At 35.9% G+C, this 17,525-nt stretch overlaps 1 protein-coding gene across 3 annotated transcripts in view; it reads left to right on the plus strand.

Moving 5' to 3' along the window:
* LOC132798972 (protein outspread) overlaps positions 1-17,525 on the plus strand; it is a 69,903-nt gene that overhangs the window by 22,953 nt on the left and 29,425 nt on the right. For 2 of the 3 annotated variants that reach the window (XM_060811023.1, XM_060811026.1), the window contains exons 2-3: positions 12,894-12,917; positions 15,414-15,494. In XM_060811023.1, coding sequence (XP_060667006.1) covers positions 12,894-12,917; positions 15,414-15,494 — 105 coding nt within the window. The remainder of the gene's footprint in view (positions 1-12,893; positions 12,918-15,413; positions 15,495-17,525) is intronic. The other variant, XM_060811024.1, reaches the window with a different exon arrangement.

Consider the following 17,525-nt stretch of genomic DNA (forward strand, 5'->3'; position numbering starts at 1 on the left):
ATATTTTTTCTGCTGCCTTAACGTAAACCAAGAAATGGCATATTCTAGCCCAACAGTGCTGTTTTTTTTTATTAGATTGGACAATGGACCAAAACTGGAATGGACTCGAGGACTGGTACTTAGATTGCAGTTGCAACTAAAGCTGCTATTCCGATTAGGACCGGGGCAGCGTCTGAGGTTGTAGCTGACGCTGAAATTGCAACTGGAACTGTGCCTAGCATGCTGAGACACTCAGCGAAGATATCGTCACCGTTTGGCTTGGATGAGTACATCGAGATTGTCTTTAGGATTTGGTACAAGAGTCAATAGCTTGATTGACAAGTCGGTACGCCGACATCGTCAGAGTATGCAGCACAAAACTGCTTCAGAAGCCTTTTACCATTTTGATAATGCACTCACAGTATGCTCTTTGCTTCCTGGTCTCTGTGACGGTCTTCCTCTACACAGAAAGAAAAAACGTGCTAAAATCAAGAATAAACTTTTTAATCAAGATTGTGCTTATGTCAAAATTAAACCAGAAAGGTTTATTCTTAAATCAAGATCGAAAATATACAAAAAACTAGATTGCCAAATCTTGAAATTGAAGATAAGAATCTTGTTTAAAGAATAAAAAAAAATCTTAAACCAAGAAGGCAAAATCTTTAAAAAAAAATAGAATAATCTTAAATTTAGATTGATCAAAATAAACCAAAAAATAATCGTAAACTTAGATTGATTAAAATAAACCAAAAAATAATAGATTTTGTGTTTTTTTTAACACATTTATGTGTGATATTTACTTATTTTTAATGTTAGTTAAGTTTTATTTTAACATTTACCCCTTTTTTATATAGGAACCGATTTACGGCATCTCTACTGAGCTAACAGCAACAACAGCAAAAATTAGGTTCTAACTTTAAAGAAAGGGACTCCAACATTTTAAGAAACAGGAACGAAATTATTGTTTTTTAAGATCGAAAAGGTCTTAAGTCCAGAATTGCTTTTCATTCTGGAATAAAGTTTTCTTGATTCAAAATTTTAATCTTAAAATAAGATGTTTTTATTCTTTAATACCAATTACGCATAAAAATCTTGATTTAAGATTGCTTAAACCAATAAATCTTATTTCAAGATTATTCATTTTAAGATCGAAAATATCTTAAGTCAACATTTGTTTAATTTCGGTTTTTTCTCTGTGTAGCCTTCCCTCTAGCCTTTGTCTTTCACTTCGCTCATGTTTGGTAGCATTTTTTAAGTGTATCTAACGGAATTGTCTACGTCCGATATTTAATTCATATCTTCATAATAGAATTTAAACATTTAAATTTTATTTAAATTTACAAATTCATACTTCGTGAAGCAAAATGTATTTAATAATCTAATTTGCCAAACATACAGCAAAAGTCTGTTAACTGAATTTAAAAAAAAATACCTCTAAGGTTGGGTTTCGTTTTGTATTTTGATCTTGATTTTATTTTTTCTTTTTAGTTAATAATCTTATAGTGTGAAACTGGAAAGTGTGAAAGTTACTAGCAAGCCACTAATTAACATTGATATATTAGATTTTGTAATCCAGTTTTTTACCTGCTTTTCGTTTCAATTTATTTTTTTTGTCATTTTGGTAAGACAAATAGAACATGAAACTCGTATAATTAAGCGCAAGCTACTGACAGATTTTCACTTGCCGTTTGAATAGCTGAAAATCAGCGAAATATTAGTTGATTTATTTTTATGACTAGCCGGCTACCGCTATACGCCTGAGACATGTTGCTAGTTCGAGTCCAAGTCCGACTTTAACTCATAAATATTTACGGCCAACACACAATCGCAAGTCGCTGACAAAACCAAACAAGTTTTCCCAGCTGTAAATGGACACAGTCGAAGACAGACTCAAACTCTGAGTCGGAGTCGAAGTTGGAGTTGGAGTCGAAGTCTGCAACTTGGAGTCAGAATCTGATTGAAGCCTAGGCTCGGACACTTGGATCTCTTCTTAGCGGCCTCCGAGTTAAGACTGTGCTAAAAGTGCAATTAGAATGAGCTGCAATAGTCAGCGCAAGAGATAAAGGAGCACGGGGGCGTAGGGCAACAGAGTTGGAGTCTCAGTCGCAGTCTCAGTCGTAGTCACCGTTCGTTCAAGCAGTTGTTGTATGCAGTCACCGTTTGCAGTCCGTCGCACTTTACCGACACTACACAATCTTCTCAGATCAGAGTTTTCCACAGAAACCAGTCGGCGTCCATAGTCCACAGTCGGCAATCTGCAGTCAGCCCAAGCCAGTAATTCTAAGCCGCAAGTTGTTTTCCAAATGCCATGCAAGAATATTTTATACTTGACGAACGTGCAGCAGCAGCAGCAACCAGCAAGTTGTACCAGCAACCTAGCAACTTGCAACTTGCAACTTGCATCTTGCAACCGGTAACCGGCACTGGCGGCAAACAGTAATTCCAATAAAACAGCAACAGCAACAACTACTTTTGACCTAAATTTCAACTTAAATGCATTTTAAATTCATTGAATCGATTCACGAGACGAGAGCGACCTCTGAAGCCGTAATTTTTAATTCAATTTCAAATTGAAACTGACTTCAAACCAATAAAAGAATGAAAAATAAAATGTTATCAAGTATTTCATAGTTATATAAGCACATGCAGTTCTATACGGTATTGTTCTAGTCAGAGTTCCCGATATAAAAATCTGAAATCTTGGCTTATTCCATTTGTAGACAAATCCAAATCAACTATTACCATATACACCAACAATTTTAAAATTTGTAACTAAGACCTGCATAATAACAATCGCAACTTCCAATAACAAACAATAATTTAAACTTTATAAAAAGTATTCTAGTGTAAATATGCACTTTGCCGCTATAATTATTTTCGTACGTAATTTAATTGCCTAAAAAAAATAAAAACAAATAAGAAAGCTACGGTCGAGTTGTTCCCGACTGTGAAATGTTGGCTAACCATTGTCAATAAAACCTTTTTGAAAAAATATTCGAAGGTTATATTTGGTATATCGAAATATTTTCAAAATATATCATCATGATATATGTATAACCATAAATATGTACTAAGAATCGCGTCTCTAGCTTCAAAATTATGCTTGATGTTCGACTTATATTTATTTGCTGGGCAGAAGTACTGAATCACAGCTATATCATCTCGGCAGTTGACGCTGATCAAGAATTTATATACTTTATAGGGTCGGAAGTGACTCCTTCTGTCGTAGCGTGCATACAAATAAACTGATTGATTGTTTTTTTTTTTAATAGAAAGGGTTCTAGCGATACTGTAGAGTTAAGACCAAAGATTGCTGTATGTCATTTTCGGAATGAAACGTTGGTGTTAGGCTAACTTGTTTTAACACACAGATGTTGCTGTTTGCTGGTGATACTATTGCGATTGTAGTTGCAATTGTGACTGCTAACGACGCGGCGTTGATAGTTGTAGCAACGTAGCAGCTTGGCAACGTCTCAGCCAGCGTCGCCATGTTGTCAACCGTTTGTTGACTTATTTATTCTGAGTTGTTGACGCTGCCACTGTTTCTGATGTATTTTCCACAGTCGCTGCCTCTGCCGCTGCCGCAGTCGCAGTCGACGCAGGCACAAATTGAGCAATTCCAGTCAGTAACTCCTACTTCAGTTTGAAAAGTAGCCAACTAGTTTTTTCTCTGCCTAAGAAAACCATTTAATTGAATAACCAACCTGACAGCAGCAACAACAACAACAACAGCAGAAACAGCAGTAGCAGCTGAAACAACAATAAGAACAAAAACAACTATTAAGCAATAACAAATACGGTCACAAGTCTTGCTAGCAGGTTCTTTTTCTAGCTTTAGTAATTTCGCTTTACCAATTTCTGCGTCGTCTTGCACCGTTCTACCTCATGTGTTGTTTGCAACGTTGCACTCCAAGGCAAAAATTAATTTTTGTACGTCGTAATTGCTTAGTGCCAGCCGATAAGGTGTGTAATAGATATCATTAAAATTGTGAATAATATACATTATATATATCCTAAAAACTATGGTATAAAATAAGATACACATTCGACTACAACTTCCAGTTATGTATGTATAATTAGATGCATTTATGTTATTTGAATGTCGGCGTTTCAACAAGCCAAATGATCATGATCATGATCATCCTTGATATTAAACTGATTTAAAATTATTTATTTGTGAGAATTTTTATGATATTTAACTAACTTGTTGATTCCTAACAATCGCCCTTCATTCTGAATTTCCATTCCTTTCATTCGATAGATTCCTGTTTCTTACCTTTATTACCACAGGGATTCGAGATCAGTTTACGCCCATAAATAAGAGCGAAAGTATGTAGGCTATGGTCACAAAGCGGAAGTTGAGTTGGGTCCCCAAGCACTTTGATGGTTTATGTAATTATGCAGCTGGTTTCATACACCGGCTTCACTCCCTTTTTTATCTTAAACGACCACTTACCATGAAGTTCAGTTACATTTCGTTTAATGTTTAAATTTCGCTTCGCTCGACCCACTGACATACTAACTGTAAAATTACTTCCAGCTTGAATAGCCTAACAAAAAAAAAGTGTCACTAAGATACCTAAATATGTAAGCGGTAATAAATGTGAATTCAAATTTGGATCACCAGAAAACCAATTAAAAATACGCACTATAAAAATGGGGTTAGATGAACTTTTTGCTTGGAAGGTTTGTTGAAATCGAAATATACATACATATGTATATAACAGCAGTACATTACAATTTGCCTACCTTCGACTATAGTCGAATGTACTAAATATACCAAAAGGTATATCATATACGGTATAAAGTTATACTACTGTTTAAAATATACCATAGAGTACATAATATACCAAATTGTTAGGTGCTCATACTGAAAACCAGTCAACAGGACATATACCGTCTCGGCTGTTCGCTATGATCAAGAATAAATATATATTTTTTGGAGTGAAAGATACCTCCTTCTACATGATATATTTATTTCCTGTACTAAGCACAAAAACTCGAATTCCATTATTTTGTATATTTTAAATGGATAGATAAGTAAATAGTCCCGAGTGCAAAATCTCAAAGATTCCTGTTGTATACAGTAACATAGCAAAAAGGAAGTAATGAACATTCATAGACTTGTCTTTGAGGTAAGTTGTTCCAGTTTTCGGTTCTCGCTTATTGATCAACGGTTTTCCAGTGAATGAAATCTGAAATCCTACCCAAACTGATAAAGTCATGTTGCGGCCATAAATAGATAAACAACTGTCTGGCTACCGACTTTGGATTCATTCATAAAAATGAAAAGAATTGCGGTAGCTTCAGGTTTGCTGAGATGGAGGCATTAGAGGAAGAGGCCTAGCTTTCAATTCAGTCGCGCCACACTCAATTTTGTAATTACAACAATACCGCTAGCCGCGGCCCGGCATCGTATCACAACGGCCCAAGTTGGCTCACAGCGAGCATAAGGCGGTTAAAGCGAACGACGAACAAACAAACAAATGAACGAATAAGCAAACCATTTCGGGCTGTTCTTCAAATAAAGACATTTGTGCCACTTTTCCAGCGGTCAGTTGACCCGTTTGGAACGCACTCTCTTCATGAAGCACAAACTACTTACATATATGTTAGTACAATACTTGCGTACATAACACTATCATAGCCCCCACCTAATTGTGTGTACTTTTTATCTACTTTCAGGTAAGAGCACCTTTTAAATCCAAGCGTAAAACGCGATAATGCCATTCATTCGCCTTATCTATGTCGGTCAAGACGAAACATTTGGAATCTACTAGTCTGTTGAAGACCCATAAATACAAGTTAACTATTATGTAATGAGGGTATGAAAGAAAATAGATTCAATAAGTTTCAAATGCATTAATTTCAGGTAATTTACCTCATGCTTCTATTCCCCAAACTAACTAACTACGGAATATATATTAGCTGTGGTTATGAACTCTCTCCAAAAAGTTCCTTTATTTTGCAAGCATGGATCATGAGTCGATGACGATGACGATGACGACGTCCCATCAAGTTCACTTTCACTTAGTGTCAATAAAGTAGTTGTTGCTGCTGCTGCTGCAGCTGCAGCTGAATCTGAAGCCGACGCTGATGCTGATGATGATAATCATTGATCTTCATCAGCAAGCAGCATTTCGTTTTGCTCTGACGACCTCGCCTCTTACTTCCACCGGGAATGTCGTCTTCCCCCCAATCAGTTACTGTGAAATTTATGCGGGAAACTTGACTTTGTCCGTCTATTGAAGGTTCGTTGCCATTTTTCGCTTTTCTTTCTTCACATTTTATATTGAAAACGAAAGTTTGAGTTGCTTTGCTGATATCTCGAACTGTCCTGCGAATTTCCTAACTATCGCAATTCTTTCAGCTTTCATGCTCTGAATTGCCAAAAAAGTATTTTGTTATAGTAAAAGAAAAAGAAAAAAGAAACTGTCAATACAATAAGGAATTCATTCATAATTTTGTTGAATAAGCCAATTCTTTTATGCACATATATAAAAACATTTATATATAGACAATATGTATAAACATCAATATAATTTTTATCATTAATATTTGAAATTAACTTTTATTTTTCGACTTTTATAATAAAAATCGATATTACATTTTATTTTTGAGGTTTCAAAAAAATAATACTCAAAAGCAAAATATAAGTGAAATGTAATAATTATAATTGTTAATATTTAAAATAAATGTATACACACACACACAGTTACATTGACCATATATGCATATAGCATAGGGCATCTTCTGGTCGAGCATTCACATCGTGAGCGTTCCGCATATTTGGTTCGGCTTATGAAATTTGTGGTCTTTCCTTGAGCAATGCAGCCGCCTTGTTAAGTTACTAAATTGGAAACGAGCTGTTGACCTTTTTAGATGAACCTACCAGTTTTCCCGTTTTCCAAAACCAAAATGTAAAGAAAAAAGCTGCACTCATCAGACTTTCGGATAAGGTCGCCCGAAGCGTTGACATTTAATGATGGATTTGACACACAAGGGCACGACAACGATTTTGTTGTTATTTATGAAGTCCGATTGTATGATCTGTTGTTGTCTCCTGACTGTTGACTGCTTTTCGACTTGGACAGATGATTAATTTGAGTTGTTTGAGCATTTATCCGGGTGGTCCTTTTACAGAAAAAAACGTTGTGCAATCGCCGTAAATAATGATGGAAGCTGTCGTTATCATTGTTGTTGACTTTCTTCAATTTGACCAGTTGCATCGATTAATATGAAAGCTATAATTATGGATGTCTATACGACATACTGTAGATACAACTGGACATGAATAATGTGCATTTTAAAAGTGTAACGTGTGACGACAGTTTAACTCACCTGACGGAATGAAAGAAGAAAACGAAAAAAACAGTTAGTCTGGTCACACTTTGCGATTACAAAACTTTCCTTTTCGTTTGGCATACTACTCGTACAAGTATTCACTTTCATTTTATACACTGCAGTCAGTGTTCAAAGTATTTTATGTATTTTTAAATGCAGTTTTAAATGAATTGTAATATGACATGGACTCGCCTTGCTTGGCAACGTATTCGTAGTCGTCGATGCCTTACTAGTTGATGTAGTTGTTGTCGATGTCGCTGTTTTTGTTGTTGTTTTTGTTGTTGTCGCTAGCAGGCACGAACTGTGATGCCTATCTACTGCAGCAGCTGGAGAGTGCCATTCCAAAGACAAGTTGCAAGCTCATGTGCGGCGGCAGTTAAAATAAAAATCAAAACACAAAACACAAAATGCAAACACATACGAATACGAATACGAGTACGGCGCCCAAATTCAGAGAAACAATTCGAAACTAAACAGCAATAGCAATAGCAACAACAACAAAACAACAACAACAATCCGCCAGCATCTAGTCAAACAGTCGAAGTCGAAACAGTTAATGTTAGACTCAGACTTAATGTTGTTGGTTGGTGTTGGGGAGAGGTGATTTTTACTTTTACTTAGTAAAAGCTCATGTGCACGATTTTCCACCAGCCAAAACGTCGATTTCAAGTGCCGACTTCGACTTTCAAATGGCATAATTGAAGAGACAACAAACTCAGCAACAATTGTACAATAGCTTAACGCATAAAGTAAAAATGCGAGATACATAGATGGAGTTATAGATCGACAAAAACAGTGTGTGAGAGAGCAAAATATATTAGAGAAACACAGTGAGAGCGAGAGCGAGAGCGATAGAGAAAGAGAGACATTGCGGTAGAGATGATGAAGTTACCTACTAAATGTGTACGAGTATGTACTTTCCATATACATATGTATATCTATCTACAAGCATCTATCGTATTGTAGCTATGTGGCTACATACTACCATCCATATAAATGATTGCCTCGGGCTCGCTTTTGGGGCTGCACTGAGATCTCTTCGCATCCCATCGAAAGTGAAATGTTGCTCAGCTGTATTTTTTGATTTTCTGTTTTTGTACATCTTTTGTTTACCATTGTTATTATTATCATTGTCTTACTCCAACTCTCTACAGTTTTCATATGGAAAATCAATTTCAAACATCTTTTCTCTTGTAATATCTGACGCGATAACAAACGCATTTTACATCCCTCCCTCTTTGCTATTCTCCACCCATGTAATTGAGAGTGTATTTGTATATGTAGCCTGTGATGACTTTTAATATTCGCAACCTATAGGGTAGAAGGGTATTATAACTTTGTGACGGCAGGAAATGTATGTAACAGGTAGAAGGAGGCATCTCCGACCCTATAAAGTATATTCTTGATCAGCATCAATAGCCGAGACGATCTAGCCATGACCGTCTGTCTGTCTGTCCGTCAGCCCGTAGGAACACCTAGATCTCAGAGACTGTAAGGGATAGAGCTATATTTTTTTTCGACAGCATTTGTTATGTTTGCACGCAGATCAAGTTTGTTTCAAATTTTTGCCACGGCCCTTCCGCCCCCGCAAATCAACAAAAAGCGTAATTTTAAAGCTAGTGTCGAATTTTGGTATATACAATAATAACTATAGTAATTATGATTCCTAAAAATTTGGTTGCGATCAGATAAAATTGGTGCAAGTTATTAAAGAAATACTTTTGTATTTGCAAAAACGCCTACTTACTAGGGGTCTTAGTTGCTTTGACCAACAATCTGGTATATTGTACTGTCTATGGTATATTTTAAATGTGGTACTATATCGATATACCAAATACCTAATTTGGTATAATTTTAGTACTTTTGTAGTATTTTCTGTATATTTTGAAAATAATGCCGGAATATTTTGCTTTTAGTCAAAATGGGTAGCGGGTATCTCATAGTCGAGCACACTCGACTGTAGCATTCTTACTGGTTTTTTTCGACATCGAATAACAAGCATAACTTTACTACAGTATTTATAGAAATTGTAACCAACTTTGTTGCTACGGCTGACAATTTAGTATATTTCACACTCTAAGGTATATTTTGAACGCAATATTTTGCTTTTATTAAAAATGAGTAGCGGATATCTCACAGTCAAGCTTGTCACTTGACTGTAGCTTTCTTACTTTTATTTTTCATATAAGATTAAAATAAAAATAATCTCCACAACACTTAATGCCTAACGAAAGTTCCGACAAATTCTAAATTTGTAATACATTTTAAATTACTCTTGCCCTTTGAGAGTGTTCACTAAATTCAAATATACTTATGTTTTGGTTAGATGTAAAATATAAATAAAAGTGAAAATATTCTTAGTTTCATAATTTGTATAAGTGCGGATGGTTAGATGATAATGAGACCACAACCAAAAACAGGGCGTTGACTTGATTCATTCAATGCGTAAAAGAAACAGCACTTGAAGTATCAACAAAAAGTAATCAACAGCTTTATCTATATCTTCGTATCGAATCCCGAACCCAAACGAACCAAAATAGATGTTGTGATCTAAAAACTGCACATTTTTTTTTTTTTTTAATGAAGCTTGAACTGTTGCGCACCGCGGGGCGACGACCACAACGACCGCGGTCTCAGTCACAGCCGTCGATGACGACGGCGACGGCGGCGGCAGCGTCAGCAGCGACGACATTCGCTTTCATTTCGCGCTGCAGTCGCTTCAGATGGTCACTCACATTTCTGACTATGCCATGATGTCGTGCAGTGCCTTGCTGTGCTGTGCTGTGCCATTGCCTTACTACTTCATTCCACACCTCGCGCAGTTTAGTTTCTCCCCACTCCATTCGCTTGCTCTCTCTCTCTCTCTCTCTCTCTCTCTACTCTGTTTCGGCTCGCATGCACTTGCTCATCGGTTCATTTCGTTCGATGCACTTGATGTTCGTCTCGGGCTGCGACTGAGACGGCGAATGCGACTCTGACTCCGATCCACAGTTCCACGGTGTAGCTTAACATGGCGTTCCACATTCGCTTTCGATTTCTTTTATGCTTTCGATTTTAATACCCTTGAAAATCCAAAAAGGTATGCGCGTTGTTTATGTTAACCAACTAAAGTTCGCCATAGCTATGCGATAGTACTCAATCATCATCTTAGGCAGATGAGCAATTTATAATTTATAAAAATACTTACTTTATACTAACGTTTTTGTATGAAACGATAATTAGTGTACACCTCTTGGGCGTTATGGTCACTGACACTGAATGTTAACCTGTTGGATGTCAGCTTATCAGTAAGTTCACAGTGCATCTCGTTTTTGCTTTTCTGTATGAGATTTGTCAAACACAGACAGACACTTTCTACATATCGCAGTGGGGAAGCTTAATAGGCGTGCGAAACTTATTAATCATATCACATCGTAAGCAGACATCGCGACGTTTCCAATTTCATGTGTGGTATTTATGAATGATCCAAGATTAGCCTCCATTCGCTTTAATCGCGACTAATAACCGAGAGTGGCCCTTGATCAACATCAACTTGCCTCGCCGCACCGAGTTTTTGGTTGGGTCTTTTGCCTCTGTCCGACAACGCATCGGGCGACCACTTTCATTTTTTATTTCACGTCAAGTCATGGTCAGCCTTTCGACCGGAGATGATGATCAGAGAGTCACAGTCGTAGTCGTCGCAGTCTCCACCTCTGTCTCTGTCTCAGTCACAGCTACAATGCGCCGCTCCGTCGTCATTGATCGTTGGAAAGTTGTTCTCACACATTAATTACGAATATAAAGGCTGGTTTTTCTTTCGTTTCTGAAATATTTTCGATTTGTTCGACCCGATCTCTAGTTTGCCTCTGCGACCACACGTGCACTGGCACAGCAATCATCGATCCTCAACTGGAATTCACTATGGTATTTTTTGTTTAAAGAAATTTCATTCATGAAACATTTGATCGGAGTTGGTGTTTTTCTTGTTTTGAAACCGAGTATCCGCTCTACTTGCTGTTGATCGGATGATATTACATATTTTGTACTTTTCTCAAATAACTATATTACACAAAAACGATTTCTGAATAAACATTGTTAATTTTACGTTATAGAAATTATTAATTTTTTTACGATAATTACTATTGTATAAGTATAATAAACATGTAACCAAAACTGTTGGTTTTTATACCCGCTACTCGTTGGGGTAGTATATAAGGTATATATATTCTTGATCAGCAACAACAGTCTAGACGATATAGCCATGTCCGTCTGTCTGTGGGTCCATCCATTTGAACTTTAAGATCTCAGAGACAATAAAAGATAGAGGTGTACGTTTTTTTAGTACGCAGATCAAGTTTGTTTAAAATTTTTGCCCTGCAAATAAAAAAATATAATAATTATCAGATATCTCAGATAAAAAGAGTAGAAGTTATTTTACAATTATTTTTGAATGGCAAAAAACATGAATTGGAAGTGGGTCTTAGTTGATTTAGCCGACAATCTGGTATATTTTAAACTCTATGAAATGTAGAGTACGGTATATTTTAGTATTTCAAGGTATATTAATAGAATCTGGTTTTATTTCAAAGGGGTAGCGGGTATTTCACAGTCGAGAATATTCCTCTGTAGCTTGTTGATGTTGTTTTAATATTGGTACTGGTGGCTTTACTGTGAATCGATTTGGCTACTGCCTTAGCGGCTTGTTAAGCCACGGTTCGAAAACTAAACAGCATTGAAAATACAAAAACACATTTGTGTAAATAAAGAAGCAAAAAAGCCGACGACAAAACCAGCCTGAAATTGAGTTAAAAGCCCAAGTATCTCATAGCGACAATAGCAACAACGACAAAAACAACAACAACAACAATAACCACAGCAACAACATCAACAATGCAAACAACTTTCCACCAGCTGTGGCGAGTTTAGAGATGGATTTGATTTGGACCTGGACACACGTCCACGTGTGCGTGCGTCTCTCTCGATATGTCTGAGCAGTCTCATAAGTCTTTATACATAAGTATACACTTAGTTCGTGTGTATGTATCTATTTCGTTGTATTTGTTATGTGTGCTATGCGCTATGCTTTGTGTGCGCCACAAATTGTTTATTTGTCAATCGGTGTATTAGTCGCGGTCTCAGCAGAAAAAGTGAAATTTTATTCGAGCAATAGCTCGGCTTATGAACAACGCTCTTAGTAACATAAAGATGAAGATGGAGCCCAAACTGAAGCTGTATCTCAAGCTGAAGCTACTGCTCTGATAGTGGCTTGGCTAAGCTTCGAGAAAAACGTGACTTTTGATTTGACATTTTGCAGTCATAAGACGACAGCGATGGGTTGGCTGGCTCGTTATCAAATTAAATCGAAAACAAGTTGATGGCAATTGAAATTCATTTCGAGGCTCGCCACTTGAATGTCATCTCAGCATAGAGTTAACTAAATGTCATGCATTATCATCATCAGCTAATATTGCAGCTTTCAAAGTCTTCCACACAGCCCTCTTCCCTCATCACTCTCGTTATTTACAATAACTATATGTATTCTATAACTAATCGAATGCATTCTATATTGCATTTGCACGCTTACAAAACAGTCTTTAAAGACTCTGGCACTACTCGTAAGTATGAACTGAAAAAGGAATTATGAACTTATCACTGATACTTCATTCACATATGCTATAACAATTATATTTTGCATGGAAGAATGTGTCATATGTGTGCATGTGTCGAAGTTAAAATAAAAGAAATGCCGCAGTATAATTTACGCATTAATGTACATCACAAAACTTAATTACCCACACTTTAATTCAACATTTTATAAAATATACACTATTTGTGAAGGCTTGTGCATTGATAATTTTAAAAATAGACATTTGTAAATTAATCTTTTTATTACTGTGACATATTTTTCGGTTAAAAATGACAATTCATGTATTTTTATTGTATTGCAACGGAAAGAATAAGTGTAGACAATAAAATACAATTACCTACATACATTTTTTGTATTTTGTAAAATTATGTAAACATTATCTTTATTATCATTTTAATATCCGCTACCCATAGGCTGGAAGAGTATAATAATCTTTGTAACATATATATATATATATATTTTTTTTTTGATCAGCCGAGAGTCAGTTTGGAGATAGAGTTGCGATTGCAATAATAACTACAGTTTTATGATGGAGATACAAATTGTAAAAGTTACTTTAGAAATACTCTTGTATGGAAAAAAAATGACTACGAGTCTTGTATTGGCTGACAATTTGGTAGTCTTTAGTTTGAATCAATATATCAAATATAGTTTTCGGCATATTTCAGTACTTTTGTGGTATATTCATTTCGTCTTATGATAAGAATAAGGCACACGGCTTCTCCTTTTATTACTTACTTATTTTAAATAGTAATATACATTTTTTATTAATAAACATCTAACCAGGGGTACATCAAAATACATAGTTTTTTAAGAGCAGCTTTAATTTACTTCATTATTCTTGGCAGTTTAATGTGCTGTTGCTTGTTTTGTTTTTGCTTCATACATACATATTTTAGGACCCATTAGCTCGCAAAGATTTTATTGGCATTGCATTAGTCTTTAGACACTTTAAGCCATGTTCATATGTTTAAACTTAATGACACACTTGGTAAAATAAATTGAATTTGCATCATATACATTCCAGTTCCAAATGTGAGAATTGTAGATCATGATAAGTAGTCGTTAATACTCGTATTCAAAAGGTGTATAAAGGAAATTGTAGTTGTCCCACGTTTGCCACCAATTAGGCATCTTGTATCGCCAACTCTATTTCAATTAATGTGAAAAACGTGCTTAGTGTTGGAGTTGTAAAAATCAATTATGAAGGTAACTGCAGCCATGTAAATTTCCCTTTGGCCAAAAATACAGGTTAACACAGTAGCAAAGTTTTTTTTTTCTTTTCATCCTATTTAAATACAAAACGTGCGAATAAACATAAAAATTACAATACATAACACGCTAGCAAAAATTCACAAGAAAAAACATTATGGCAAGAAAAACGATAAATGAAATTACCCCCAGTAATTTTAGTTAAAGAGCTGTCAAATTCTTCTAGCTGGCGCTGAAATTACCTTTATCTATTCTACAATATCCCCATTTGATATAATGCTATTAGCTTTAAATGTTGGCATTAATTGAAATTCCAAGAATTTTAACCACACTAAGACAATTGTCTTTTTTATGGTTTCCAAAATTTATAATGTTGAGGAAGACAATTAAATACATATTTATTTATAAACTTTCATATTAAAATCTATTCATACCCTGCATACCCTAATGTAGAAAGGTAATACAACAATAAACTCCGGATCTTACAAAATTTAGAAACTGGAGACAGCAAGGTTTTCTGAAATCGAAAACAGAAAGCTTTCCAAAGTTAAGCTTTGAATTATTTAAGATCGTTAAGTTCACTTTCTACATAGAATGTAGCTTCACTTATCTAATTAAATCTGAAATTCAGATCAGATAGACTGAGGATATAAGGTTTAATAGCCAACCATTCCGAGTTGACTGGTATGACAAACTATCAGTGTCAAAATCCACTTTAAGGCGGCCAATTGTGTTTTATTGTCTTTTCGACCAAGTGGTGCCAACGCAGACATACTCGTTTTCCCTTCTGTTGCCCCTCGCCTTGCTTCGCCTAGACACTTAAGTAAAGGCGGCTAGTTATTAAACATTTAATCTATTTGTCAAGAATTCGAGTACTTTGAAATCGTGGGTAATTTATGGGACTTGCCAGCGCCCAAAAATAACAAGTAAAAACTCGTAGATAGTTAAATAAGTACACGTCATTCCATTAGTCATACTTGAGGTTATCGTGCTTGTACATAAAATTCATATGTGATATTGTTTAATTCTTAATAAAGTTGATGATTTTTTTTATTAAATGTGTCCACGAATGAAATATTTAATTAAACATCATATGACTCTATATAAAAATTAATCGTCAGGAGCATGTTTATTTTTATATGTTATATTTTAAGGCAAACATTGTTACTCATATTTTGTTAGAAAACAAATTCAGAGTCTCACTTTATTTTATTTTAATATGTTAAAGTAATTTACCAACCTTTCTTTGCAGGCATCGCGAAAAGTCTCCAAATGTGGATATTTGTTTGTCGCACCAGATTGGGATTTCAGCAATCCGTTGTACAGAACAAAGGTGAGTTTGATGTTGTTCCTAATCAGTGTGTCATTACTTAGAAATAGATATATAGGATGCAAATCCAGGATATAAACATAGAAGATGTAGTTGCTCACTTTTATAAACTCCAGTAGATTAACGTACAAGTAAATTGCAAAAATCATAATGCAAAACTCAACGAATTAACCGCACTATGCTGCAAAATTTGCAAGCTTAGCTTTTAGATTTTGGTTTATTTGGATAAAGAAAGTGTCAGTTCGTTGCAGTGGCATCGACAATATGGCGTGATGTGGTATGGTGTCGAAAAACCATGACACTGACATCCCTGGCATGGCATCTCAGCCCGCAACCCGCTTTCGGCTATCCGGTATTCGATGCTCAATACTGCGAATACTCGTCTAGACCAGGCAACGCCTTTCCACCCCTCGCTCTATCTCACTTACTCACTGACTCTCTCTCTTCCCGATGTGTATCTCGACCAATTAGCGAATGACGTCGCGGCGTTGCAACAGGCTGCAGGCTGAAGGCAACAGCAAGCAAGGCACCATTTAAGCCGCCAGCATTTGCGACAAAACTCGTATGCAAATGCCTCTTTAAAGAGGAGGGAGACTGAGGGAAAATATGTATTGAAATGGCCAAGTGCTCAACTGAAGTTTGAGCAACGTCAACATCAACGCTCACATCGACATCAACATCCACATCAACGTCTCTGATAATAATAAAATTGTGCATATGCGAAATGCGCATTTCCTAGTTAACAGCATAAATTGTTGTATGTTTTTCATGGTTAGACAGGTATTTAATTAACATTTTCTTCATGGGGTAGACTTAGCATATCATTGTGACCGGATATGCGAGGCACACTCTCTCTCACTATCTTTTTCATTTCTTTTTTAACCCAAGTCCCTCTTTTTTTGTCTCCCAATGAATGAATGAAATATTGATACATAATTGCTTGTTAATTTGTATACCCTCTACTCGAATTTTAGTACACAACTACAGTATTTGGAGATAATGATTCACCGAATCAAAAACTTTCCTAAAATCGGTGTAAATAACTATGTTAGTTTTCTGAACTGACAGAAGGAAGTTTAGAATTATAATTACTGCTACTATTAAGAATTAAAACCAGAGGCTGATTTTTCTTCTCAGCAACAAATTCTTTAAATAATAGGTGTTTAGGCCAAAACTCTTTGCAGCAAATCTTGCTAAATTGTTCACTTATTTTAATAAATTTGTCCGCCTTAACAATAGCTAGAGATTTGGTTTAATATTACCCCAATATCATCAGATGTCGTTTTAGGAGTAAGCCTTGAACCAAAATTCTGTATAAGCGGTGCACCGCAACTAACATATTATGTGCAACTAAAGTAGAAGCTAGAGTCGATTCTTAAATAGTTGAAGGAATAATGATTTCGACAGAGAGTCATGAAGATTGAATTTATTCAGCCGTCGTCATCTCTGCAAACACCAAAATCAGTGCGGGAGTAGGCACTTCGACATTTATCGAAGCAATGCCGTTATGTAAAACCTCAAAAACTACCTAGGGTTGAAGAGACGGAGAACTAAATGACGTTAGTTTCCCAGCAGATGGTACAGACAAAAAGGAAAAATCATCAGGGACAGAAAACTCATTCAAGGAAATATGCGTTTTGGCCTTTTTGCGCTTTAGAGATTCAATCAAGAGTCCATACTTTTAAGCCAAAAATCCAAAAGTCAAGAAACTATCCGAGAGTTTTTAAAGCCCGCGATACATCTCTGAAGCTCGTCCGCGTTTGCCTAATAATATATATGCAATAAAATAAAATTAAAATTGGCACTCTAGGGTTAAATTGCAACTATTATGATCCGTACTTACAAAGAGCACAAAACACAAGCACAGAGAGTATGTGCGGGTCGAGCGAGACGCAAGATAGACAAAAACCACCAACAATGCAAAGAGAGGGAGAGCTAACCAGCGTCGAGAGCGCAAGATAGTAGAAGAAACAGAGAGCGCGAAAGTGAACAAAACAAAACACTGCAACGTCGACACATTAATACATATATGAT

Source organism: Drosophila nasuta, chromosome 2L, assembly GCF_023558535.2.
Source record: "Drosophila nasuta strain 15112-1781.00 chromosome 2L, ASM2355853v1, whole genome shotgun sequence".
Lineage (NCBI taxonomy): Eukaryota > Metazoa > Arthropoda > Insecta > Diptera > Drosophilidae > Drosophila > Drosophila nasuta.